The sequence below is a fragment of the Nannospalax galili genome, unplaced genomic scaffold (genome assembly GCF_000622305.1).
Source record: "Nannospalax galili isolate Female #2095 unplaced genomic scaffold, S.galili_v1.0 scaffold205, whole genome shotgun sequence".
In the NCBI taxonomy this organism is placed as follows: Eukaryota; Metazoa; Chordata; class Mammalia; order Rodentia; family Spalacidae; genus Nannospalax; species Nannospalax galili.
The window spans coordinates 2,405,794-2,432,500 of NW_008353921.1; the positions used below are offsets into that span (position 1 = coordinate 2,405,794).

The 26,707-nt window shown below is 48.0% G+C and overlaps 1 protein-coding gene and 1 pseudogene across 3 annotated transcripts; one reads left to right on the forward strand and one right to left on the reverse strand.

Annotated features, from left to right (window-relative positions):
• Sgk2 (serum/glucocorticoid regulated kinase 2) lies at positions 1 to 26,438 on the forward strand. 3 transcript variants are annotated; one of them, XM_029554990.1, is made up of 14 exons: positions 34 to 123; positions 5,149 to 5,341; positions 6,596 to 6,655; positions 7,192 to 7,241; positions 7,781 to 7,838; positions 8,030 to 8,113; positions 9,698 to 9,829; positions 10,912 to 11,024; positions 11,286 to 11,322; positions 12,299 to 12,385; positions 16,157 to 16,252; positions 17,118 to 17,273; positions 20,582 to 20,671; positions 25,282 to 26,438. In XM_029554990.1, exons 3-14 carry the CDS (start codon positions 6,620 to 6,622, stop codon positions 25,441 to 25,443), a joined length of 1,101 nt encoding a protein of 366 aa, XP_029410850.1. In that variant the 5' UTR covers positions 34 to 123; positions 5,149 to 5,341; positions 6,596 to 6,619; the 3' UTR covers positions 25,444 to 26,438. The 3 variants fall into 3 exon arrangements, with proteins under 3 accessions (XP_029410852.1, XP_029410850.1, XP_029410851.1); XM_029554991.1 differs by having other exon boundaries at positions 9,701 to 9,829; XM_029554992.1 differs by lacking the exon at positions 5,149 to 5,341 and having other exon boundaries at positions 1 to 123.
• Positions 19,471 to 19,929, reverse strand: LOC115067358 (annotated as a pseudogene).
• Positions 26,439 to 26,707: the final 269 nt, after the last annotated feature.

Sequence of the window (26,707 nt, forward strand, 5' to 3'; positions counted from 1 at the left end):
GTGACAGGTCACTCCTGCCTGGGAAAGTTGCTGGGCGAGTTGGGATTTGGTTTCAGGTCAGAAGGACCATGCGGAGAGAGGACGCAGCTCTCCCGGACCTGCACTGGGACCCAGGGTTTCCAGGTGAGGGGTGCCCTCCCCTGATGAGCAGAGCACCTACTTTGCTCTCATGTGCCCCAAATGACTAGGTACCTAGCTAACTTCCTTTCTGACTGTTTTCTTTCTCTTTCGCCCTTCCTTCCTTTTTTCCATCTTAACTTCTTTCCCTCCCTTTATGCTTTTTCTTCCGTACTACTTTTATTTTCCTTTTATCCTTTTTGGTTTTTTGAGACAGGGTCTCACCATGTAGCCCTGGATGACCTGGAACTCTCTATGTACATCAGGCTGGCCTTGAACTCACAGAGATCCACCTGCCTCTGCCTCTCCAGTGCTGGGATTAAAGGCGTGCGCCACCAGCCCGGTCATCCTAGTTTTCTTGTTTCCTAGTTTCTTTCCTCTTTCTCCTAACTCCCTAATTTCTTCTTGGTGGCTTAATTTCTGTTCTCTGCTGCCTAATTCCTTCTTCCTTAACTAGCTGGTGCATACCTTCACTTCTTCCCCACTTTCATTTTCTTTTCTAACGTCTTTCAGAAATTCCAGGTCATGGTCTTTTGAGTTAACCTACCTGGGTTCAAATTCTAGTGATCACATTTGTTGGTGTGGTATCTTGATCAAGTCATTTCTCTGTGTTTTGATTTCCTTCTTAATTAAAATAAGAATGAAGTGGCTGGAGCTATAGCTCAGAGGTAGAGTACTTGGTTATCATGCATGAGGCCTTGGGTTTGATCTCAGCCACTAAGCACATGTATACACACACACACACACACACACACACACACACACACACAAAGCAGGCATGGATGATAATAGTTCCTAGCCCATGAAGTTGTAGGAACAAAATAAGACCCTTGAGTTGGGCAGGCAGATGAATGTCACATGACAGTGGAGTGAAGCCAGTTACAATGACAGAAGGCGATACACCTGGCAAAGCTTCTGGGGAAGGCAAATGAGGAACTATGAAAGGGTTGGGCAAGCAGGTCAGTTTGGTAGGGGTAAGGTTCCCAAGATAGAGAACTGTGTAGTGCTCCTACCCTAGCCATAGTGCAGGTCCAAGGAGATGGAAGCAGGCCCACCCAGTGAAGGATCAAAGGAAGGCAAGTCTATCTAGGCAACAGCAAATAAGGAGAGAGACAGGCTTGAGGGCTCTTGGATGGACTTGGGTGAAGGGCCACTATGGATCAGGAGAAAAGTCATTGAGATAACTCAGCAGATGTATTAGTTACTTTTCTGTTGCTGTGATAGAAACACCATGACCAAGGGAACTTAAAAAAGGAAGAGTTCATTTTAACTTACTGTTCCAAAGGGGCAAAAGTCCATCATGGTGAGGAGGCATGGTGGCAGAGGTGGCTGGAGTAGGAGCAGAAGCTAAATGCTCACATCTTCCAGCAGGCGCAGGAGATCCAGAAGGCTTAAGAACTCTCTAAGCCTGCCCTCAGGGATGTGCTTCCTCTAGTATGGCCACACCTTCTAAGACCTCCTAAAACAGCACCACCAACTGGGGACAAAAATGTCCAAACATTTGGAGTCTATGGGAGACATTCTCATTCAAACCATCACAGCAGGTCAAAGGTGCTTGCCACCAAGCCTGCCAACCTGAGTTCAATCTCTGGGACCCACATGATAGAAGGAGAGAACTGACTCTTGTAAGTTGTCCTTTTACCTCCACAGGTGTGTCAAGATGTGTGCACACACAGGTGTGCACACACAATAAATAGAAATAAATAAATGGAACAATAATAATCAGGAGTGGAAACCCATGTCCAGGTTGGACCAAAAAGTCACAAAACATTAGTGCAAGAGAAAGAAATCTTAGGAACTTGGGAGATTGTGGTCCTAGTCAAGGGAGACAGGGAGAGAGTGGGTAATGAGCATGTTGAAGTTCCCACCAGGGCTTGGTACTTTGTTAACTGAACAGCGAAATTGTGAGAAATTTTACCTAGTAAGTCCAAAATTTGGGGTCAGAGAGATGGCTCAATTGTTAAGAGTACTGATTGCTCTTGCAGAGAATCTTGGTTCAGTCTCCAGCACCCATATGGTGGCTAATAACCATCTGTAACTCCAGTTCCAGGGGATCTGGTGCTCTCTTCTGACCTCCAAAGGCACTTTACGACACAGGTGCACTCATACACACCCAGGCAAAATACTCATACACATAAAATAAATAAAAATGAGAACAAGTAATCTAATCTAAGACCCTCTGGTCAAGGCCTGCTGCCTTTTGTGGCTATTCACACAAACGTGCACTATCTTTCGTTCACTTTTATAAATCAGTAGTGCTAGTGCACCTACCACTTTGAAACTTGTTTTTGCATGATTATTGCATCATATTTGTACTTCTGCTTTGATTTATGTAGACTTATATAGACAGAGGTTTGGGTTGATAATTTTCCATTTTGTATATGTACCATGATTTTTTAAAATATTTTATTTATTATTTTTATTTTATGTGTATGAATGTATTGCCTGCATGTATGTGAGTCATGCAATGCCGCGGGTCAGAAGAGAGCTTCTGATTCCCCTGGAACTGGAGTTAAGGACGGTTCATAGCCGCCATGTGGGTGCTGGGAATCAAACCTGGGTCCTCTGCAAGAGCAGTCAATGCTCTTAACCGCTGAGCCATCTCTCCAGCCCCATATGTACCATGATTTATCCACACCTACCATATTCCAGGTCAGTGCTAGATGCTGAGGATTCAATAGTGAATAAGTCTTTGCCCTCATGGAGCTGATGTTCTAGTTCAAAGAGAAAAATAAAGCTGGGCATGGTGGCGCATGCCTTTAATCCCAGCACTCAGGAGGCAGAGGCAGAAGGATTTCTGTGAGTTCAAGGCTAGCCTGGTCTACATAGTGAGTTCCAGGGCAGGGAGACCCTGACTCAAGAAAAACCAAAGAGAGAGAGACAGAGAGAGACAGAGACAGAGAGAGATAAGAGACAGAGAGAGAGAGAGACACAGAGAGAGAGAGAGAGAGAGAATAAAGCACTTAAATAGAGGCATGGTGGTGGTGGGGAGAGCAGAGAGTGATGAGTGTTGCAAAGCCTAGGGGTGAGAGGACAGCTGCTCTGGAGGGAATGGACCAGCCACCCTGGTTTGCTTAGGACTGTGCAGACTTAGCACTGGAAGCCCTACGGTCTAGATAGACCAGGACAACCTGTCATCTGCTATTTGCACAAGCCTCTCCAAGAGGCGCCACTGAAGCAGAGGCCTCTGCCATGTAAGTGGAAGCCAGCCATGTGAATGTCTGGATGAAGAGCTTTCTAGACAGAGGGGATGTAAGCACATGGGGTTAAGCCATTGAACCAGTTTATATCAATAAGGAATAAATATGAATGGAAACTCAAGGACTGGGCCACAGTTGAAGGAGAAGAGGAAGAGAGTTCAGTGAAGAGACTGAGCCAGAAGGAACCCCAGGAGTTCCTGGAGCCAAGTAGGTAAAGGAAAGGTGCCAGGAAGAGGGTGCCAGGGAGGGCACAAAGCCTAAACCAGGTTAAGTAAGAAGAAGACACAGGAGCCTTCACAGGCTGTAACACAGGAGACCATTTTTCACTGATTCCTTAGAGTGTTGGGATGAAGTCTGAGACCAGAAGTGGCAGGGAAAGGGAGTAGAGGTGAGGAGTCCAGACAGCTCTTCAGAGGAGTCTAACTGAAAAGGAGAGCGAGAGGGACTGTCTGGACAGGGTACAAGGTCAAGAGTAGACGTCGCCAGGGCTCATGGTATTCTGAGGCACCCTGTAGGGGATGCTTAGGTTAGTATTAGCACCCATTGTTATGCTCTTCTAAGCACTACTAATGAGCGAAGGCCCCCATCAGGGTCTTGTTACTGAAAAGAAATGTCCTTGCTCAGGGTATGTGTTTTGTCAACATGTCATCTTACAGACCTGTATATTGGTTCAACATTTATGTTTTGTGGAAAAACAAAAGGCTTTGATACTGTTTATTACAGTGTTCTTGGTTCAACACTTCCAGGTCCCCTGCGTTGCAGGGCCTATGAGAATGCCTAAGCCACTGGACTCGTTCCCTCCCTAACCTACCTCTTCTGCTCCAACCCTGTGGATCCCTCCCTTATGGTGATTATATAACCACTCAGAAAGTTTCAGAAAGACAGGAGCTCTGTTGATACTATCAACTCCTTCTCTAGAGCATTGCCCACTCCTTTGATCCCCTGATAAAGTAAGGAACCCCGTAAGAGCCTAAGGTTGCACCCAGCAGCACAGCCTTGGTGAATGAGTGCTCCTGGGACCCTAGTTCTTACACAGCAGGAGAGCTGTGGGCCAATCAGGCCTGCCCTAGAGACAGTGGCTCAAAGCTCTCCAAGAGCCAACAAGGGAAGACTCTGGGGGCCAAGTACTCAGCAGCCAAAGACCAAGGCCATCTGGACTGAAAGCCAACTCCAGCTTCTGTGAAATATCTGCAGATTCTTGACAGGCAGTATGACTTCCATGGTCACAGCCCAGGTCCCCGGAGCCTCCCCTAAGACCAAGGATTCTATATAGTGCCTGGTAGACCCCTAAGATCATGTGTTCTTACAGTTGGGCCCCCTGTATACATGAGTACATGCTCATACACACACACATGTGTGCACACATAGTGAAATTCTATGCTGCATATTAATATAGACACAGACACATAGCAATGGACCTGTACACATTCATTTACATAATAACACACATATTACTAGACACTCATGCTCATCTCCAGACATGTAGTTGCTTTCATACAGACCCACATACTGACACACTACACGTTGACACACTGAAACACATCATATCCACACACACAGTAAAACAATGCTGAACATACACTCACATCTATAAGTGCTGTCACACACATTCTTCTACACAGTGACGTAAACACCTAAAATCTAGAACCACTCTGACACCAGAGACACACCAAACTACATCTCTGCACAAAATACTAGCACGTAGCATACAGACAGTCATACACACTCTAACAAGGCCCAGTGGTCTCCAGAGTCTGCTGGGGCTGCTGCTGTCATGCACCAGGGAGAGATGTGTACCCAAGGAAACAGAGGTCTCTCATCCCATCTTAAGCTCTGCTGGATGCTATGTGACATCACCAGCCCCCTCGCTGCTGCCACTGCTGGAAGTTCCGAGCTCTGTGCTGGGGGCACCAGGCACTAACACTTGGCCCTTGTTGAGAGAACAGAGAGAGGCTCTCTTGTCCACAGCCTGTGCTCAGCTCCAACTGCTGCATCTCCCGGAGGCCTCTGCCCAGGCTGGATAGGTATGTGTGACCAGGGCAGGGAGGGTCTGGCACAGGATCCATGGAGACAACCTGGGGAAGATATGTGGTGTCACAGGCTGGCTGTGGGAGCACAGACTGGGGCCATTGATAAGACCAAGCTGCATTTACTCTGTTGGAATTCTGTAGCCTGCTGAGCAGGAGTTTGGCAGGACTGGGCTTCTCAGATCAGCCTAGCCGGGGCCCTCCCTCTCTTCCTCTGCAGCTACTTTCTCAGCTTGGTGGCCTAGTCCTTAGATGAATGGTCCTCAGCGTCCCACCCCGCCACAGGATGGTGCCTCTAGGGTCTCTCCTGGAGAGAGGGTGATGATCTCAGAGAAGCCAAGCAGCAGCTCAGGTGCCACAGCAGCCAAAGCTGGACTCTTGAGATAAACAATGTCCAATTGCCCCTGTGGGAAGTGCAGGGGCCGTGAGGCTCTGAGCCCCTGAATCAGAGTCTGTATATCCCCTTACACTGGCTGCGGGTGCTCACTCCCACTACCTACCTGAGCTCAAGCAGTCAGTGGCTACTTCAGGACTTCCGAAGCTCTCGTTCAAAGCCCCCAGGGCAGCTACTGTTCTTGAACACTGGGGGAAAGTCCTTATGACAAGGAGATCATGGGCAGCACAGAGCCAACTTGGGACTGTCCACAAGAATTCAGGGTTGCCAACACACCTGTATGGTACTTTGGGACTCTAGAAAGTCCTTTTATAAAGCCAGGTATGGTGGCACATTTTCGTAATCCCACATTTGGGAGGCTAAGGCAGGAGGATCTCAAGTTCAAGGTCAAATGGGATTTATATCAAGCTCAAGGCCAGCATAGAGCTATAGAGCAAGACCCTGTATTTAAAAAAATAAAGAAAAGAAAAAAATACATAAAGCCTTTTCTCAGGCACCTCACTGAGAAGTGTGAGGAAGTGTTCCACTTTAGGCCTTTCGAGAATCCTTCCTGCTCTCACCACCTTTAAGTTCTGGAGCTGCTGTGACTCACAAGGGTCTTGCTGGCCTGGCTGTCCCCAACCTTTACAAAGACCCACCCTGGGAGGGGCCACCCCAACTGTCCCTCTGCATCCCTCCTGAGCTGTTTGGTAAGAAAGGCTGGGTTAGACAGATGTCACTTCTTATCCCATCCATTCAGGTGCAGTTGACCTCTAGGGTGGGAACTATTAAGGTTGTGGCAGAGGTTCAAGGTGGGAAACAGGGTGCCATGTCTGGAGGCCATGCTCCCTCATGCCTGGCCTTCCCTGTACCCCCAGAGACCACCTGATCATAGCTGCAGAATGGCCTCCAATCCAGTTGGTGTCCCTAGCCCACAGGTGAGTGACTCTTGGTCTCCCATCCAGCACTCAGCACCAAGGATTCACTTTTTCTCAAGGCTGAGGAAATATGTAGAGCTACTGGTCAGCACCATGAGCTTTAGACCAGGATTGGGAGCCACCAGGTTACTGTGAGTTCACAGAAGTGTGCCATTTAGAGGGCAAATTGAGGAGATATTTGGTAAGAGCTACAAGAAGTAGACTTGGTTAGGAAAATTATGGAATTGGTTATGAAAAGATATGGATTCAAATCCCAACCTAGTTGCCTATAAGGCCCTGGATAACTCCTCTCTTGCTTCAGTTTTCTTCCTGTATAAAACATGACAACCTCTCAAGGTTTTTAGGAGAAGCAAGTGAGAAGGAGAGTGGGTAGATGGTTGATGGGGGGGGGCGTAGGGGGCTAGACAGTGTAAAGAAACCAAAACAGGAAGGTAAAGAGGAAGGCAAGCCAGTAGAAATGCTGTCAAGATCAGGGCCTAGGCCAAAGGAAGGGAAGGACTTGCTGATCTTACTCACCTCTCTTTAAATGCCTTTAGCCATCTAGAACCAATGGGAATATCAACCTGGGGCCATCAGCCAACCCAAAGTGAGTTCTGGTCTCCAAGACAACATTTCTACCTGGCTGACTCTCTTTGCTTTAGCAATTAAAATCCAAGATCTCTGGTCTAGTGCTCAAGACCTTTGCCATCTGGGCCAAAATCCCCACCCCTCCTCTCTGCTCGGCCGCGTCTCTCTTTAACTCCTCAGCCTTGGCTCAGGCTGAGCCTTCTGCCTGGCATGCCCCCCCCAACATCTACATTGTCAGTAATTCCCCACTCTCAGGCCCTTCTCAGAGCTGGGGGTGGTAGATGGGACAGACTCTTCCCTCTGTACCCTGTACCTGCTTGTCTCTCCTCATTGCCTCTGGTATTAACGGGTCTGTGAGCTCTGGGGCAGGGAGAAGGGGGAAAGGCTGAGTCTTCTAAGCCTCTCTGGGCTGGAAGATGGGATGCTATTTAGGGGAAAGGTGCCTAGAAGGCAGCTTGTATTTTCCAGCTCTAATGTTAACCAGAGACCTGGCTTGCTCTTAGCACCCAGATTTCCTGAACTTCCAAATGCTGATCCTTGATCCTCCCTTGTCCACAGTGCCCGGCCTACAGACTTCGATTTCCTCAAAGTCATTGGCAAAGGAAACTATGGGAAGGTGAGGAAGAAGAGTTGGAGACTTGGGTCCTACCCCTCTTGACCCCCCTCTTACCTGCTGTCTGCAGTTAACATGTGCAAACAGAAGTCTCCCATACCTGCAAACTTAGCATGGAGGCAAGGCTGGAGGCCTCGCTTGCCATCTGGGAAATGAAGTCATCCCTAGGGCCCTGTGTCTATGCTTCTCCTCAGGTCTTACTGGCCAAGCACAAGTCTGATGGGGCGTTCTATGCAGTGAAGGTGCTGCAGAAAAAGTCCATCTTAAAGAACAAAGAGGTACCAGAGCTCAGGCACAGCCATTTCCCCTCCTGCTTCTTGATCTCCAGCCTCAAGTCTCTTCCCAAGACCATCCACCATGGGACTCTGTTGAGTGGGGATTGCACAGGAAATCCAGCTGGTGCACAGGACCCTGACCTTTCTCAAGGAAGTCAGGCCAAGTCACCTCACTAGGAAGCCTTCTGGAGGACAAGCAAGCTTCCGCCTTCCTGTGGGTAACACAGGATCCATGATAGACCAGCTCTCTAGATGTCGGGCTCCCCACGTGTACACTGTGGGCTCACACCATACCCTCTCCAAAGGCCCCTCCAGCCATGGGCAGCCTGGATCTCTAGATGCTTCAGCTGACTTGATTCCCTTCAACACTGTTAGAAAGACAGAGAATTTCAAGTCAAGAAACTCAGGAGACAGTGATTCATGCTAAAGGGAGGGCTTCCTGCATAGGTGGTCTTGAGCTGGCTTTGGGAGTAAATAGCATTCTGATGGCCTGAAAAGAAGGTGGGATGTCCAAGGGCTAAGGAGATGGTCCAGTCAGTGAAGTGCCTGCTTACAAGTATGAGGATCTGAGTTTCATCCTCTAGAACCCACATTAAAAGTCCAGGCACAGCAGCATACATCTGTAATCTCAGTGCTGGGGAGGGGAAGAGAAAGAATCCTTAGGGCTTGCTGGCTAACCAGTCTAGCTGAATTGGTGAGCTCCAGGTTCAGTGAAAGACCCTGTCTCAAAGAATAAGCTGGAGAGCAACTGAGGAAGACACCCAATGTCGACCTCTGGCCTCCATATACATATGCACCTGCACACGCATATGCATACATACACAAACATATATACGCACATGAAAAGAAGATGGGACGTCCAGGTGGTTAAGGAGCATGGCCAAAGGCATAGTATGAACACCAAATGGTTTTTTAAAAATGTGTGTAAGTATGACAGGTGTAGTAGTGCACAGCTTTAATCCTTAAGGGATTAAAGTCCTTAAGGGGCAGAGGCAGGTGGATCTCCATGAGATCGAGGCCATCCTGATCCACATAGTGACTTCCAGGTGGGCAGGGACAAGGGAGACCCTGTCAAAAAAAAAACGTGTTTTGCCTGCATGTATGTATATGCATCACATGCATGCAGTGCCCACAGAGGCCAGAAGAGGGTGTTGTAACTCCTGAAACTGGAGTTACAGATGGTTGTTAGTTACAGATGGTTGTTAGGTCCTGTGCAGTAGCAGTCAGTGCTCTTAGTCACTGAGCCATTTCTCCAGGCCCCTGCATGGCTTTTTTTCCCCCTAGAGATTTCCCTCAGGACTGGATCATCTTGTCATCCTATATGCTTGCTTGTCGTCCTGGGGCAGAATCTTTGAGGCGACACTGACAGGAAGTGGCTGGGGGTGAGTCTCAGCACACTGACTCCTGAGGACTAGGCAGGAAACAGGGCCTGGCTTGGAGGGCAGCAGGGAGCCAATGTGAGCATTTCAACTATGGCACAAGAAAATCTTGGACAAGCCCATGTACCCAGCGAGCTCACCTGGGTTATGCTTGGATGAAAGGGCCGTGCGGGGCTGTGACGCGGATCCTGTCTGTGCAACTCCACAGCAGAACCACATCATGGCAGAGCGCAACGTTCTGCTGAAGAATGTACGCCACCCCTTCCTCGTGGGCCTGCGCTACTCCTTCCAGACCCCAGAGAAGCTCTACTTTGTGCTCGACTATGTCAACGGGGGAGAGGTGAGTGGGCTGTGATGAGGTTCCCACGCGCAGCTACTGCAGGGAGCACTCCGTCTCGAGTGCCCACTGTGTGCCCGGTTCTGGAGTGATCTCACTGTATCCCTACGACACACTCATTTGGTAGCTGAAGACGCTGGAGCTCAGGGTAGTAAATCGTTTCTCAAAGCCACGCAGTGCATACCAGGGCTATTTCGCTCCCGACATAATGCTTGGAAGCTGCACGGTCACCGTTTCCCACCACAGGCTTCAGGTTAGGGATAACCTGGCACTATCACAAAAATGAAGACCTGAACTACCTGCTGACCCTGCCAGGGACAAGTTGGGCTCCTTCTTGGGCTTTGCTCTGTCTCCCTGAGAAAGGTCGCAAAATGTAAATTTGACCTGTAACCAAATGCCTTTCAGTCTGAGACTGACTGGGGAATTTTTGTCCTGCATGTCCCTAAGTGGAGGGCTTTGTAACCAACAAAGCAGACCAGGCCATCAGCTCACAGGGGATCTAACCTGGGTTCCGTGTGACAGTCACCATTGTCCCATTGCTTAGGTTGGAGGTAAAACACATTTTGCTGGACATGGTGGCACACACCTGTAATCCCAACACTCAGGATATGGAGGCAGGAGGATTGTGAGTTCAAGGCCAGTCTGGGTTTTCAGGAAGAGCCTATGTGCCCCCTCCCCCTCCAAAAAAAGCAGGTATCTTGAACTACCCAGTTTTAAATCCCAGCTCTGCCAACTCCGAGCTATGAGACCATGGACAAATCACTGACCTCCTCCTCCCAGTTTCCTTTGTCATGAAACTGGCATCATGCTTGAGATGGTTATGAGGATTAAGTAAGGGTGTGAAAGGGCCTGATGTGCAGTCTGGAACACAGTAAGTGCTTAATTAATACTGATTAATAGCTCCTTTTGATTGAATGGATAACACAACTGCCCCGAGGGGTGGGGTCAACATGCACTATTTTGGTCCAAGCACAAAGCAGTTGGATGGGGTGACTTGCTCCTGCACAGAGTTGAGGGTCCTGTGGGCCCCTGTTCTGTGTTCTAGAAGCTGGAGTCCAACCACCTCCCACTGTTCTCTCTCTTAGCTCTTCTTCCACCTGCAGCGGGAACACAGGTTCCTGGAGCCCAGGGCTCGCTTCTATGCTGCTGAGGTGGCCAGTGCCATCGGCTACCTCCATTCTCTCAACATCATTTACAGGTGAGACCTGCTTGTGGCTCAGAGCCAGGCCCAGGCACTTCTTGCTCCACAGGCAGGGATTAAGTGAACCATGAAATCCCACAGAATTTGGTCCTTTGGTTGAGGGGGGACTCCCATCTGGAGGAGAGTTGGGGTGTCCTCCTTTCCAACCTCCCTGGAATTTCCCTCTGCATCTGTGGGAGCTTCCATGAGTAGGTCTCCTACCAGGACCCGAGTCCCCCACCTTCTCAGTAAATGGCTGTTTTCTCTTATTTTCTGAAGGGACCTGAAGCCTGAGAATATTCTCTTAGACTGCCAGGTATGTGTGCAAGTGTGTGTGCGTGTGTGTGTGTGTGTGTGTGTGTGTAGCTCACAGGCGTGCTCTCTAATCATGGGTCTGTGCACATTGTATTTACGCATTGCACATGTATGCATATGGTAGCAGATACTGTCTTATATGTGTACATGTGTACTCATGCATATGTATATACAAGCACATGCACAGGAGACTACATGAGTGTGCAGATGTCTATGCAGATGTGAGTATGTAGGCCTGTGTGGGGCAGGAGTGGGGCATGGTGGAAGCTAGTGGATCTGTAGGCCTTCCATGTCTCCAGATTCCCTAGAGGCAGACTCTGAGATGCAGAGCTAAATGCAGGTTTGTGGGTGAGCACTTTCAAGAGATACTTTAAGAGGAATGAAGAACACAGAGCTGGGTGGAGGAAGAGACTCAACTGCACTGTGGTTGCAAGTGAAGCCTCAGTTGATCTCACGGGGGTGGGGTGATGAGCTGGGATAGCTCTTCAGGATGGTCCCAAATTGAGGTCAGGAGTTTGGGCCTCCATGACCCTGCACTGATCAGTCACTAGATGTGAATTGCCCCAGGGAAAGGGTTTAACTTTGAGCCAGGGCACTGTGCCAGCAATGAGGGATGGACATGGCAGCTTCCTCAGAGAGTCTGATTAGACCCCTTCAGTATCTATCCACCCTCTTCATCCAAATCCCAGCTGCCACAGGTGCGCTTGCTTTCTGAGTCTCCAGCCCTCCATCAAAGGGATTGTTACCCAGCAAGGACATCCTGGAGCTGCCATTGTTGTAGGCATGAGCCCGAGTCATGATGAGCTATGGAACACAGTGGAATGCCCTGTCCCCAACCTATGCCCTGAGGTCTCCTAGCATCCAGGCCAGGAGCTCTGTGTCTGTGTGGTGCCTGCATCTTGTGTATGTTCACCAGACCCTATATCCAGTACTTTCAGTGTGATCACCATCCTGTTCCTGCTGCCTCTCACCCACAGGGACATGTGGTGCTGACAGATTTTGGCCTTTGCAAGGAAGGTGTAGAGCCGGAGGAGACCACATCCACATTCTGTGGTACCCCAGAGGTAAGTGGAAAACCCATAGAGAAGGCAGGCCATGATTATCCCAGGACACTGCCCCTGCATAGTGTCACCAGGTTACAGTTGAGGGGCCTTGCTGTATCCATCCAAGTTCTTTCCTGAGCCAGCTGTGGGCTGAGCCTTTGTTTCCTCATGAGTACTGGGGAACCAGCTCTTGGGGTGGCTGGGATTCAGTTAGCTCTGGAGAATTCTGCAGTAGTGCTGCCCAATGAAAGGTAAATTATAGCTGGACATTGTGGGACATGCCTGTAATCCTATGCTTAGAAGGTGGGAACAAAAAGAACTAAGAGTTTGAGGCCGGCCTATATGGCAGGTTCCAGGTCAGCCAGGGCTATATAAGACTGTTTCAAAAAACAAAAACTAGGCATGGTGGCTTGTGTTTTAATCCCAGTACTCCAAAGGTAGATCTCTGTGAGATTGAGGCCAGTCTGGTCTATACAGCAAGTACCAGACCAGCTGGTGCTACAAAGAAACTGTGTCTCAAACAAGGAACCTTACAAACAAAAATAAACAGACATATACAAATCCATATGCACCATTTAAAAATTCTCACACCTACATTTAAAAAGTAAAAAGACAAGCTGGGCATGGTGGCACACGCCTTTAGTCCCAGCACTCGGGAGGCAGAGGCAGGCAGATCTTTGTGAGTTCAAGGCCAGCCTGGTCTACATAGTGAGTCCAAGGCCAGCTGGAGCTCCTGGAAGACCCTGTCCAAAAAAAAAGAACAAAAAAATAAGCAAAAAGACGGGCCGGGCGCGGTGGCGCACGCCTTTAATCCCAGCACTCGGGAGGCAGAGGCAGGCGGATCTCTGTGAGTTCAAGGCCAGCCTGGTCTACACAGTAAGTTTCAGGACAGCTGGGGCTACAGGGAGACCCTGTCTCAAAAAGACCAAAAAGAAAAAGTAAAAAGACAGGGCTAGGAGTGTAGAGCACTAGTCTAATGTATACAGGGCCCTGGGTCTAATCCCCAGCACCACACACACACACACACACACACACACACACACACAAAGTAAAAAGAACAAATGAAATTAATTTTAACAATACATTTTATTTAACTCAATATACCTCAAATATTCTCATTTAATATATGGCCAGTAGAAAAATTACTGAACTAGCTAATGATTTTTTCTTATTCTTATAATTTAGCATGTAAATGTAATTTACATTTATAGCCCATCTTGGTTGGGATTAATATTTCATGTGTTTAATAGCCACTTATGGCTATTGTGTTGATGGCACTCCATGGGGCCAAGTTCATTTGCACCAGGAAGGCCTGGCCTAGGAATTAAGATCACAGTTTAGAAGTGTTAAATATAGGTCTACCATGCTCTTTCAGACTTGAGAACCTGGAAGGATAAAATTTGTAGAACTCAGTAATCCTAGCTTTCAGAAGGATGAGGCAGGAGGATTGTGAGACCCTGACTCAAAATAATAATTATAATAATTAGGCCTGGGTATGTAGATTAGTGGTAGAGTGTTTGCCTAGCATGCATGAGACCCCAGTTCAATCCCCAGTACCACAATAAAAATAAATGAAATGTTGCATGTCTCAGCAGGAATTCATGTGTCTGTCTGACCTGCCAAGGCTCCGGGTTTAAGATCTTTCCTTGAACTCCCACTAGTCTTGGACCTTGGACTTGAAGGGAACCCCTGTGGCTTGGACAGACACCAGATGTGGGCAGAGGGCTGAGGCTGCAGAGTGGGGTTGGTCCTCTCCATCTGGCCTATGGCAGAACTTGAGCCACCCTGTTTTCTCCATCAGCCTGCAAAGCTCTGCCTGGACCCTTAGATAGGTTCCTCCAGCTAGTGTATCAGTTAGCTGATGGTCAGGTGACTTCTCTGGTCAGGGGTTATTGTCTATTTGTGCATTGGGTCTCTAGTGGATAAAGCTGGCCTGAGTCAGTCTTTCCTTGGGTGCAGCTAGTGGTGGGAAGCAATGGATATGGAATCATGGCTCCTGTAGAAAATATCCCTTCTTCTATGACTGCCACTGTTGAGGTGCCAGGCACACAGACAGGAGTACCTATATTTGTTCCCATATCCTTCAACAACCCAGGAAGGACTCCATGTCCCCATTTGGGGGTGAGGCAGAGAGCAGGGTCTCACTATATAATCCTGGCTGACCTGGAACTTGATATGTAGACCAGGTTGGCCTCAACTCAGAGAGCTGCCTGTCTCTGACTCCAAAATGCTGGAATTAAAGACATATGCCACCATGCCTAGCTACGTCCTACTTTTGTGTGTGTATCTGTGTGGTACTTGTCCCTGTTCATATGAGTATGCACATGTGGAGGCCAGAGGTCAGTGTTGGGTGTCTTCCACAATAACTCTCCACCTTGTTTTGTTTTGTTTTGATTTAGACGGGGTCTCATTACAAAGCACTGGCTGGCTTGGAACTCACTCTGTAGACCAGACTGGCCTCAAACTCACAGAGATCCACCTGCCTTTGCCTCCTGAGTGCTGGGATTAAAGGTATGGGCCACCATGCTTGACTCTCCACCTTTGAAACTGGGTCTCTCACTGAACCTGAAGCTCATTGATTTGGTTCGGCTGGCCAGTGATCCAGGGATCTGCTTGTCTCCTCCCCCACCAAACCTCATTATCACAGGGGTAATGTGTGAGCCAACTTACTGAGCTTTTACATGGCTGCTGAGGACCCAAACTCAGGTCCTCTTGCTTTTACAGCAAGCACTTTACCAGCTGAGTCATCTCCCCAGCCATCACCTCATCATGTCTCCATTCAATGGATAAGGAAACCAAGGCTCTGAGAGGTTAAGTGCTCTACCTAGACCCCACATACCAAAGATTCTTTACCCTTCTGAAGACCTGCACAGTCCCTCAGGGCAGCTCTACCTGTTGCTGGGACCACATTCATCAGCCACAGAGAACCTCAGGCTGAGGTCACCAAGCCCTTAGAACTGGGAGAAATTCAGCTCTGCTTCAGCTTCTCTCCTGGTACTAACCAGGCAAGGCTTCACGGCCTGCTTCCATCATCAAGATGACGTAAGGTGTCACCCTCTCCTGGTTTCTCCCTGGCACTAAGGCCCCCAGAACAAGTGTGTACCAGTTTTTCAGCTTCACCCCTTCCCCTCGCTGCATTGTGAGGTGCTCCCTGGGCTTTTGCAGTCCTAGGACTCAGCCCATAGATGGCTTTGTACAAATTAGAAGACAGGTTCTGAAAGTGGCCTTTTAAGCAAAGACAATTACCAGGGGCTTGAGGGATGGCTCAGCACTTAAGAGCACTGGCTGCTCTTGAGAGGACCCGAGTTCAGTTCTCAGCACCCACATGGTCGCTAATGAATGTCCATAACTACAGCTCCAGGATATAGGGCGCCCTCTTCTGGCCTCCACAGGCATTGCAAGCATGGGTGCACTTACATACATGCAGGCAAAACACTCATATACATAAAATAAAAATAAGTAAGTTTTTTAAGTTACCAGATGTACTTCTGAACTACGGTTCTGGCTTGGTGAGTCAATCACAGCTCCTTTTACCCGCCTGCTTGCAGCTCCTTTACCCCTCTGACTGGTATACTTGTGTGATGCAGAAGTGCAACTGTACAGGGCAGTCCTGTATGTCCTCAGCACATTGCGCCAACCAGGACTCTGGTGAAGGATGCTGATTAACCCATGCACAGCTATGAGACTAGGGCAGCAGCATCAATCCCTGCCCATCTTTTCCTCTGAGTGCCTTGTTTACAGATGTAGACACTGAGGCTAGGGGGTCTCCAAATAACTGTGTTTCCCCAACAGTACTTGGCTCCTGAAGTGCTTCGTAAAGAGCCTTACGATCGGGCAGTGGACTGGTGGTGCTTAGGGGCAGTCCTCTACGAGATGCTGCATGGCCTGGTGAGTGGGCAGAGATACCTACAGGGGACATGTGCTTAGGAGAGCCAAGGATGCACTCCCTTTTATGTGGCTTACTCTAGCTCTGCACAGGGAGCTAAATGAGCTCTCTCTCTAGCCCTGGGAAGAGATGAGGCCAAAGTGAACACAAAGAACGTGTCTCTTTCTTTTGAATAATGTTATTTTTAGCACTTTCCAATTTATAACACACTGCAACATCTTACTTTGCAGAGTATAGAGTTGCTTTTATTGTACTAACAGGGAGCTGAGGCCAAGAGGTCACAGTGTTGGTAGGTTGGGAGCTATCCAGGCTGTCTGCTTAGGTGGAGTCCTGCATGACCCTGCCTGAGGCAGGCTTCCCTCTGGGCTGGCTTCTCCAGCACTGCACAGTGCTGTGGAAGAAGCAGGCTCTATGGGGTGGGAAGGACTGGTGGGTAGAACAGGAAGAAGAGTACCAAGGAGGGGTAGACCCTGGATACGGTTTAGAGCCTGGCTCTCTTCCTTACTGTGTTTGAATGGCCCAAGCCTGTCTTCTCATCTGCTTTTGGCATCCATGCTCAGAGGATGACTATGAGGCCTGGATGGAATGATGGCCAAAGTGGAAAACTTGGTTTACAAGCTGGGACAAGCAATGCCTGGGGACATACAGGAGCCTCCCACGGATGATCAGAGCCTGTGGCTTTACTTGCAACCCTTTCACCTGTGCCAGAAGCCTGGAGGTCCTGTCTCTCCCCATCTGCCCCTAGAGCCATTGCACTAGATGTGAGCCTGGCCAATCCTCCAGGCTACCCAACTTGCTCCAGCTCCCTGAGACTGGCCCCTCTCCATGGTCTCATGGCTGATTCCACAGCTTCTCCCCCTTTTCTAGCCTCCCTTCTTCAGTCAAGATGTGGCCCAGATGTATGAGAACATCTTGCACCAACCGCTGCAGATCCCCGGAGGCCGGACAGTAGCCGCCTGTGACCTTCTGCAAGGCCTTCTCCACAAGGACCAGAGGCAGCGACTGGGCTCCAAGGAAGACTTTGTAGGTGACCCGCAGCAGAGCACTGGCCCCTTGTGAGCCTCTCAACTTTCCACAGAGGCAGCTCATTAGCACCTCAAGTTGCCCTGCCTTCTGCTGCCCTCTAAGGCCAGGAGCTGCTAGTGCATTCATCTGGAACAATTTCCTCTTTTGTTTTCTTTTTTTTTTCTTTCTTCCCTTCTTTCTTTTTCTATGTGTGGTTGTGTATGTGTATATACTGGTTGTGTGCACATGTACATGCAGGTGCACAAGCATATGTGTGCAGGTTTGTGGAGGCCAGAGGTTGATATCAGGTGCCTTCCTCAATCTCTGTCCAGTTTATGGTGGTGAGCCCTGGGGAATTCCCGTCTCTGCCTCCCCAGTGCTGGGATTACAGACATTTGCCTCTGTGCTTGGCTTTTACAAAGGTGCTGGTGATTCAAACACAGGTCCTCATGTTTGCCCAGCAAGCACTTTACCAACTGAGTCGTCTCCTCAGCTTCTGACTAGTTTCTACAAAACAGTTCTTTTAGCCAACCAGTATTTGCTGAGTGCCTACTATGTGCCAGCACTGAGTTAGGTGCTACAGGTTTAAAAACCTAGTCTCTGCCCTCATTAAGCTCAGGGGGTAAGAAGAGCTGACAAAAACCAAAGATTCGGAAGCTCAGCGTGGTAGCGCACACCTTTAATCCCAACACTTGGGAGGTGAGATGGGCAGATCTCTGTGAGTTTGAGGTCAGATTGATCTACGTGGTGGGTTACAGGCCAGCTGGGGCTATGAGGAGACCCTTTCTCAAACAAACAAGCATTCTGTACAATTATCACCAAGTGTAACAAAAGTCAGGAAGGAAATGAAGGACAAGCAGACAAAGATAGTAAGAGTCTTGTTGTAAGGGGGCTGTTTCACACTGGCATGGCCAGGCAAGGTCTCTCAGAGGTGACAAGGTGAACTTGAAAGAGGCTATGCAAGGAACTGGGTGAAGCCTCCCCAAACATAGGACACAGCATGTGCAAATGTCCTGTGGTGAACATGGAGGAGAATGGCAGGAAGAGTGTGTGTTAGAGGAGTGGTGTGATCTAAGTTTTTAGAAGTTTCCTCTGGCTTCTGTGCAGAGTGGCTAGGACTTGCTTTTCACAAATATCTGAGCAATTCACCTTGCCAGACACCTGGCTAGACATGGTTAAGTTATGCATTCAGATACAGAGATAAGTAATTCATAGAACTCAGTCTGTTCCCCAGCATGGGCTGGTGGGATGGCTCAGCTGGTAAAGGTGACCGCTGCCAAACCTGACAGCCTGAGTTCCATCCTCAAGCCCCATATGGTGGAAGGACAGTGCCGACTTCCTCCTGAAAGTTGTCCTCTGACCTCCATGTGTGTACCATGGCAAGTGTGTGTGTATCTGTGTGCGTATATTTGTGTGTGTGCAAGTACACACACACACACACACACACACACACACACACACACACTAAATATAAAGATTGGGTTAGGTTTGGTGCACACACCCTTTGATCCCAGAACTCAGGAGGCAGAAGCAGTTGGATCTCCTTGAGTTCAAGGCCAGCCTGGTCAACAAAGAGAGTTGTAGGTCTGCCGGGGCTACATAGGGAGACACTGTGAAATAATCATTTGGATTTACAAAAGTAAGGCTGTAGTCCAGATGGCCCTCAGTTCCAGGACTGCTTCCCCCTTCCTGTGGATAGCACAGCATTTAGACCCCTGTGAGGCATAAAGCAACGGTTTGTAAGCATGATGCTAAAAGCCCTCTACGCCAGATACTGTGAAGTGTGACAGAGCTGAGGCATTTGTTTACTTACCACTCAGCTAGATTGAAGATACAGGCTTCTAGCTGGGTGTGGTGGCCCATGCCTTTAGTCCTACCACTCAGGAGGCAGAGGCAGGCTAATTTCTGTGAGTTCAAGCCCAGCTTGGTCTATATAGTGAGTTCCAGGCCAGCTGGGGCTACAGGGAGACCCTGTCTCAAAAAGACAAATAAATAAATAAATAAATAAATAAATAAATAAATAAACATACAGGTTTCTGTGAAGACACATCCTGCCCTTATTTTTTTCCCTTTTAATACAGTATTCATTTATCTTCCCTCTGTCAAACCCCAAGCCAACTACTTTCCCTGGACTTCCTGGGGAGGTACTGGAAAAAGAACATACAGGGCAGATGAGACATGGGAGAAAGAACTATGGGAGGTGGAGACAGCTGTTTCACTTGGGGAAGAGGATGAGAAAGGCCACCATCAGGGAAAAGAGTCCCACGGCCTCCAAGAGGGCACAGCCCAGAATTGCATAGAAGAGCTGTTGCTGCAGAGATGGGTTCCTGGCATAACCAATGACAAGGCTCCCAAACACAGTCCCAATCCTAGCCCCAGAGCCAGCCACCCCAGTGGTGGCAGCCCCAGCCCCAATGAACCTGGCTGCTGTATTGATGTCTCTGGAAATGACTCTGGTTTGGAAGCTACAGCTAGGGATGAGTGAGGTCAGGACGTGGGACTGCCAAGCTGCTGAGGCTCTCATCTGCCAATGTCCCTGGTTGCAGACACCTTTGCAGATAGAGGTTGACTCTAGCTGAGAGGTGCTCTGCACCAAGGAGTGGGTAGAGATGGAGCAGGCATACTTTTTCAGGTGAGGGGGCCAAGGCAGGAGGGCAGAGAAGACAGAGCACATCCTGCCTTTTCAAACAAGTCTGAATCTTAAAACAAGCCCACGACTTTTGAGATGATGTATTCAGAGAAATCTAATCTAAGGGCACAAAAGAGCACCCGGGAGTCTCTTGAATAACCCAGAGGGCAGCTCTGATGCAAGGAGCTGGAGAATTGTTCAGTGAGAAACAGAGGGATGCTCCTGCTGGGAGGGGAGGAAGTAGGTATCAAGGTGGATTTCCATTAAGAAAGTGCCCAGGGCCCACACTTCACTGCTGGTCTTTGAAAAGCTGCAGCTTTCCTTGAGACTTTATTTCTCATAGCTTCCTTGGTGAGTTTATTGCTTCTCTGGATTACATTGTGGAAGACTCTGGATGTCCAGATATGTTAGGGACTGTGTCACCAAACCCCCATATTCCTTCTCTCTCCATAACTAGTTCTGTGGTCCTGCTTACAGGCATGTCTCCATAACCTGACACAGTGTGGGTTCTTGAGATGCAGCTGTAGAAGGTACCTGTGTTATGGGAAGGGTTTGGGTTCAGATGACATGGGAAGTAAGAAATCTGGTAGCACAGTGCTTTCTGGTTTCCGAAAACCAGCCAGAACTGCAAAGGCTTGGACAGTTGATGGAGCAGCCATGGGGAGGGCTGCTTCTGACCAGGATCTTCTTCCTGCAGCTTGAGATAAAGAACCACATGTTCTTCAGTCCCATAAACTGGGATGACCTGTACCACAAGAGGCTGACTCCACCCTTCAACCCAAACGTGGTAAGAAGTCACAGGGTTCTTTCTAGATTTGGGCTTTTGGATTCCCAGGGCTGGTGGGAGATTGGAGGGATGGACAACTCTGTTCATACAGGTAGGGAAGCTAAGGGTACAAGAGTCTCAAGGATTCATCTAAGGCTACAAGAATAAGAACTAGTCCTGGCCATCCTAGGTCCTGACTGCTAGCTCAGTCTTAGGGGGTGGTGGCTCCTTCCTCTCTAGCCCCACAAGTTGTCACCACCCCTCTCCTGTGCATCAGAGCCACTACAGTTGCTTTTGAGACATGACCTTTCTATATAGCCCAGTCTGGCCTTGAACTCAAGACTCTCCATGCAGCCTCCTGGATGCTGGGATTACAGGCATGGGTCACCTCACCCAGTACTCCTACAGTTTTTTCTTTTTGAGACAGGGTCTCCCTGTATCCCCAGCTGGTCTGTAACTCATTATATAGACCAGGCTGGCTTTGAACTCACAGAGATCTGCCTGCCTCTGCCTCCCATGTGCTGGGATTAAAGGCATGCCCACCACACCCAGCTTGCTCTTACAGTTTTTAAAGTGTTTTGTGTCATGTGGTTTACCTGAGCAGAACCATGCTCAGTAGACATATTTTTAGAACTTTTCCTGATAAAGATAGAAGTTTCTTGTGAAAAGCATGTAAAATGGAAAAGTTGAAAGCAGCGGAGGGGAAGTGGCTTGGCCTCTCAGCCCTCAAGGGAAGCCACTGGTGGCAGGCTTCCTTCCACCTCGGAACACCCAGAGTTCATTCATGCCTCACTTTCCCCCACTGGAGAATGACCTATGCATGTGTCTTTCCCACTGGATTCTTTTTTCTTTCTGAGATGGCACTCATTCTGTAGTCCAGGATATTCTGAAACTCACTGTTTCACCATGTAGCCCTGGCTGGTCTCCAACTCATGGTGATCCACCTGCTTCAGCTTCCCGAGTTTACAAGAGAGAGCTACTATGGCCAGCTAGCACCAGATTCTTGTGTGTATGTGTGTGTGTTTATATTTAATGCCACATTAGAAATGAGTGACTCTGAAGAACTGCAGAAGTGTGCACTTTCCTAAAGATAATGAAGCAATGGAGGCACTCACTAGGCTGAAGTTTGCTTGCTTTGCAGCAGGTGCAGGGACTGCCTGCTTCAAGGCCATCAATGGTGAGATGACTGACGGTGGGTTTTACACACAAGTGGTAAGTTTAAAAATAAATTTAAGTAACACTGGCTACTGCTGACCTCTTAGCCAGGCTGTGTAGGTAGGAGCCATCAGTAATCACAAATGCACAGGTTAAAAAAAAAACAAGCCTAAGGGGCTGAAGAGATGGCTCAGCAGTTAAGAACACTGGTTGTTTTTGCAGAAGACCCGGGTTCGAATCCCAGCACCCACATGGCAGCTAAAAACTGTGTGTAAGTCCAGTCCCAGGGGATCTGACAGCCTCTTCTGACCTCCGCGGGCATTGCATGACACGGGTGCACTTACCTACATGCAGGCAACACACGCATACACATAAAATAAAAATAAATAAAATTTTAAAAACAAAACAAAAACAAGCCTAAAATCAAGAGTCTCAGGCAATTTTGAATTTTGCCCTTGAAAGAAATCTTCATTTTATAATGTTTGAACACTCTTTTTTTCTGCTGGATAGTTTCATTTGATGGAAGTTTTGTTGTTTTTGCTCCTTTTTTCTTCTTATGAGTTTTCTTCAATTCTGATTTGTCAAACTTCTCCACTTCTGACAAGTTTAGCTTATCACTCACTTGACTCAAAGAAAGACTGAAGGTTCAAGGGTTCACACAAGGCTGTTAGCCAGCTGAAACCGCTGCTCACTTGGGACCAGGTTCAAACATCAGATTCTTGGTGACAATGGCCAGATAGGGTACATGCAGTCCAGGAGCCCAAAATGTTTCTTCTTGGGATTCTATTTTTTTGTGGTGTTGGGGATGGAACTGACAGCCTCATACATGCTAAGCAGTGCTCTAGCACTCAAGCTACAACCCAGTTCTTTTTTACTTGGGCTTTAAAAAGACAGTAAAGATAGTAGTGTTAAAATATGGAGAGTGTCAATATGTAACTCTCACCTCAAAGGGAATGAGAGATGGTTTTTTTCTATAGCCAGTTATGAGTGACCGTAACTGGAAACAGAGTTAGGTTACCTCAAATTCCATGTTCCAACCTGGTAACAATTGGATTAAGTGTTTAAAGTAACAGAACAAGGAAAATCATAAATCAAAGCACTTTTCAAATACATTAGTGGAAACATTAGATCGGCTGGTAAAGTGGGGAAAACAGCTATAAGTCTCAGATGCTATCAGGTGACATTCTTAACCTTCTGTAGTTTGTTGGTACATTCCAAAAGGTTTGTTAGTTATAAGGATGTTAGGTCAGACACAGAATGGGCAAGGAATGGCTACTAAGGTATGAGGAGAGGGGAGGTAAAGGTAGCTCAAGATAAACTGACCTGCAACAGTCTAACCTTTCCCCAATCGCTGAAGTCCTAATCAGTCAATCAGCCTTGCAAAAAGTTCAGTGGAAAGTATTGCTCTTTTCAGGAACTTTGGTTCACAAGAGAGAATCTGCTCAAAATCCCGAGAAGGGATGCAGTGTAATGTAGCAGTATGTGGTGGATGTTGAGATACACTGGGAGGGTTCCTGGTTCTGCCACTCTGACTTAGGAGACCTTGAATGAGTTTCTTTAATGCTACATCTTTCCTTTGTGAAACCTGGAAATACTTGGTTTTTAAGGTTACGCAACTAACGAGGCTAAGCACAAGATAGCCTGGTCATGGAACTCTGAGCCTTGGGCTGGGACCACTGCACCCTAAGGCCTTTCTGAAAAGCTAAAAGCCATGGATTGTTTGGTTCCCCAGCCCTCTACCACTTGATCACCTATTTATGTCGTAAAACCCAGAGCATTATCTTTTCCTCTGCAGAAAGGCTAGTACTTGTTAGTTCCTGTTGTATAACAAACAAATTACTCCTAAAGTAGGAGGCTTAAAACAGCAAATTTTTTGATTTAAAAAAATTGTGTGTGTGTGTGTGTGTGTGTGTGTACATGCACAGGAGAAGAGGGCATTGGATTTGCTGCAGCTGGGGTTACAGGCACTTGTGAGAGACTCCCAGATGCTGAGAACCAAACTTGGGTCCTCTCCAAGAGCAGTAAGGGCTCTTAACTGCTGAGCCATCTCTCCAGCTCCTGAACAACAATCTTTTATTTGGATTTTGTGATTTATTTGGATTCTGTGGATTTTTCAGTGTGGGCCAGGCCACCTGTTCTGTGTGGAGCTCTCTCAGGTCCATGGTTAGCAGCAAGAAAGCAGATAGCTAATGTTCTAGAATTACCTGACGTTTTCTTCCTGAGACCTCTTAACCTCCACCCCCTCTAAGCTTGTGCACACAGTGCCCTCAGATTATTTACCACTGCATAACAGACAACCGCCAAAGTGCATTTTTCAAGCCCTTGCTTGGATATTTAGAAATGTCTAATCAGCCTAAGAAAGTCACATGGTTAGCTCATATTAAGAAGATTAAGGAGAGGCCGGGCATGGTAGCACACACCTTTAATCCCAGCACTCAGGAGGCAGAGGCAGGCCTCTCCATGAGTTCAAGGCCAGCCTGGTTTCCATGGTGAATCCAGGACAGCTGGGGCTACAAGGAAACCCTATCTCAAAAAAAAAAAAAAAAAAAAAAGATTAAAGAGAAACAGATTCTACTTCTGGATGGAAGATGGACAATCTGTTATCACTGCTTTAAGAAAAAAAGGTGGGATCCTGCCGGGCATGGTGGCACACGCCTTTGATCCCAGCACTTGGGAGGCAGATCTTTGTAAGATTGCAGTCTGGTCTACATAGCAAGTTTCAGGCCCGTTGTGGCTATAGGAAGATCCTGTCTCAAAAAAGTCTGAAAAAAATTAAAAGGTGGTGGGGTGTCTTATGTATTCCTTGCTAACCTTGAACTAACTATGCAGCTGAGGATGATCTTGAAGTTCTCATCCTCCTGCTCCCACCTCCTAAGTGTTAGGATTACAGACTTGCATCACTGTTCTCAGTTTATCTGTGGTCATTTTTTCTTTTTGTTGGTTGTTTGACAGGGTCTCCCTAGTTACAGCCCACCTGGAAGTCACAATATGAACAAGGGTGGCCTCAATCTGGCAGAGATCCACCTGCCTCTGCCTCCCCAGGGCTGGGATTAAAGGTGCAGGCTCCTAGGCCTGGCCTGTGGTCACTTCGATTCCCATCTAGGTCTTCCTCTGAACTAGCCACAGCATTCCCAGCCGCCCTATCATTTTACCCCATTTTGCTCTATCACCTAGGGCTCACCAGTGCTCTAAATAATGTACTTGTGTACACGCTTACAGGCCTTCCTGCCTCCTCCTACATAATGTAGGGTCTTTGAAAATTGAGGCTTGCTCTGCTTTGTCCTCCCACATCCCTAGTGTCACCAACAGTACCTGGAAGCACTTGGGAAGAATACATTGGCCAACTGACTTATCAGTGTTAAATATGAATGACCATGAGGCACTCAGGGGGAAGACCTGACATTGCTCTCCCAGGCTCGGGGGTCCTTTGGCAGCTCTGACCCCAGTGCCCTCTTCTCATCCTTGACTTCTGACAGGAAGGACCTGCTGATTTGAAACACTTTGACCCAGAGTTCACACAGGAAGCTGTATCCAAGTCTATTGGCTGCACCCCTGACACTGTGGCCAGCAGTTCTGGGACCTCAAGTGCATTCCTGGGCTTTTCCTATGCACCGGAGGATGATGACATCTTGGACTGATTGGAGACAAGCAAGACTGAAGCCACCAAGACCAGCTGGTACCTGCAGGGACTACCTTCCATGCCAGTAAGATACACTGAGTCTGATGACTCAGAAGTGTTTTCCATCACATGAAAGGACAGTGTGGAATCCAGGCTAGCAGGGCAGGTTGTCAGGTACTCAGAACTCTGTGTAGTTCTGCTTTGCTCTTCTTGACCTACAGCTTCTGTGTTAGGCTTTCTGTTGATGTTGCTGCTGCTGTGACAGAAATACCCAAGAAAAGCAATGGAAAGAGGGAAGGTTTATTTTGGTTCAGTTTCAGAGGTTTGAGTTCATGCTTGGCTGGCTCCATTGCTACAGCCCTGAGTTAAAGCTGAAACATCTTGGTGGAAGGATGTGGCAGAGGAAAGCTGCTTACCTTAAGCAGAGACAGCAGAATGGGCTGGAATCAGGATACCCCTTTCAGAGTTATGCCCCTAAGGAACTCCTCCAAGTTGCCCCACCTTATAGTTTCCATCACCTCCCAATTCCAGGAAATTATGAACCCATGAATGGATTAATCTATTGATGAAGCCTAAACCTTGGTGATCTAATCGTTTTCCCAAGGCCCTGTCAGCTAGACACGTGAACCTTCAGAAAACAATTCAGATCCAAACCATAACAGCTTCCAACATCAGGGTTACATTGTCACCCGATGGTTCCTGGTCCTCTAGATGCCTGTGTCCTAAGCAAGAGAAAAGGAGGGACAGGGCAATCAGGAGTCCTAAAAGGGTACTGTTAAAGAGTTTCTGGAAGCTAAATTCAATGTCTTCTGCTAACATGTCATAACCCCCCAGTCCTACTGGATGGAGCCTGCCTGGGCACAAGCCACTTCTTATAGCAAAGAAGTTCCAATGCCAAGGGAAAAGGCGAGAATGCTGGTAGGCAACCAACACTCGATCAAGGGCCACCTGGCATCTGGATTTTGATTTCAATGTGTAAAATAATGAGATGTAACAAGTCTATATTACCTGGAATTTCTCACTGTTCTATGTTGATGGTGTCTTTGTTGTGGGTAGTATTGGGTGTATTGGATATTTGTTATTGGGTTTTGTTGCCTAAACACCATCCAATATTCAGGTAATGCCCTACTTTTGAATCGTGTGTGTGTGTGTGTGTGTGTGTGTGTGTGTGTGCGTGTGTGCTAGCTTCTTCCATTTAGAATAGCAGAAAATGGTAGGGTCCGATGTCAGCCTGCCAAGTTCAAACCAGGCATGTGGTGCCATATTTTGGCCCAAGGATAGGA

Coding starts and splice junctions, on each gene's coding strand:
- Sgk2 (XM_029554992.1), top strand. CDS start 6,620: ATGGCCTCCAATCCAGTTGGTGTCCCTAGCCCACAG. Junction 8,114..9,697: donor CCATCTTAAAGAACAAAGAG/GTACCAGAGCTC, acceptor GCAACTCCACAG/CAGAACCACATCATGGCAGA. Junction 9,830..10,911: donor ACTATGTCAACGGGGGAGAG/GTGAGTGGGCTG, acceptor TCTCTCTCTTAG/CTCTTCTTCCACCTGCAGCG.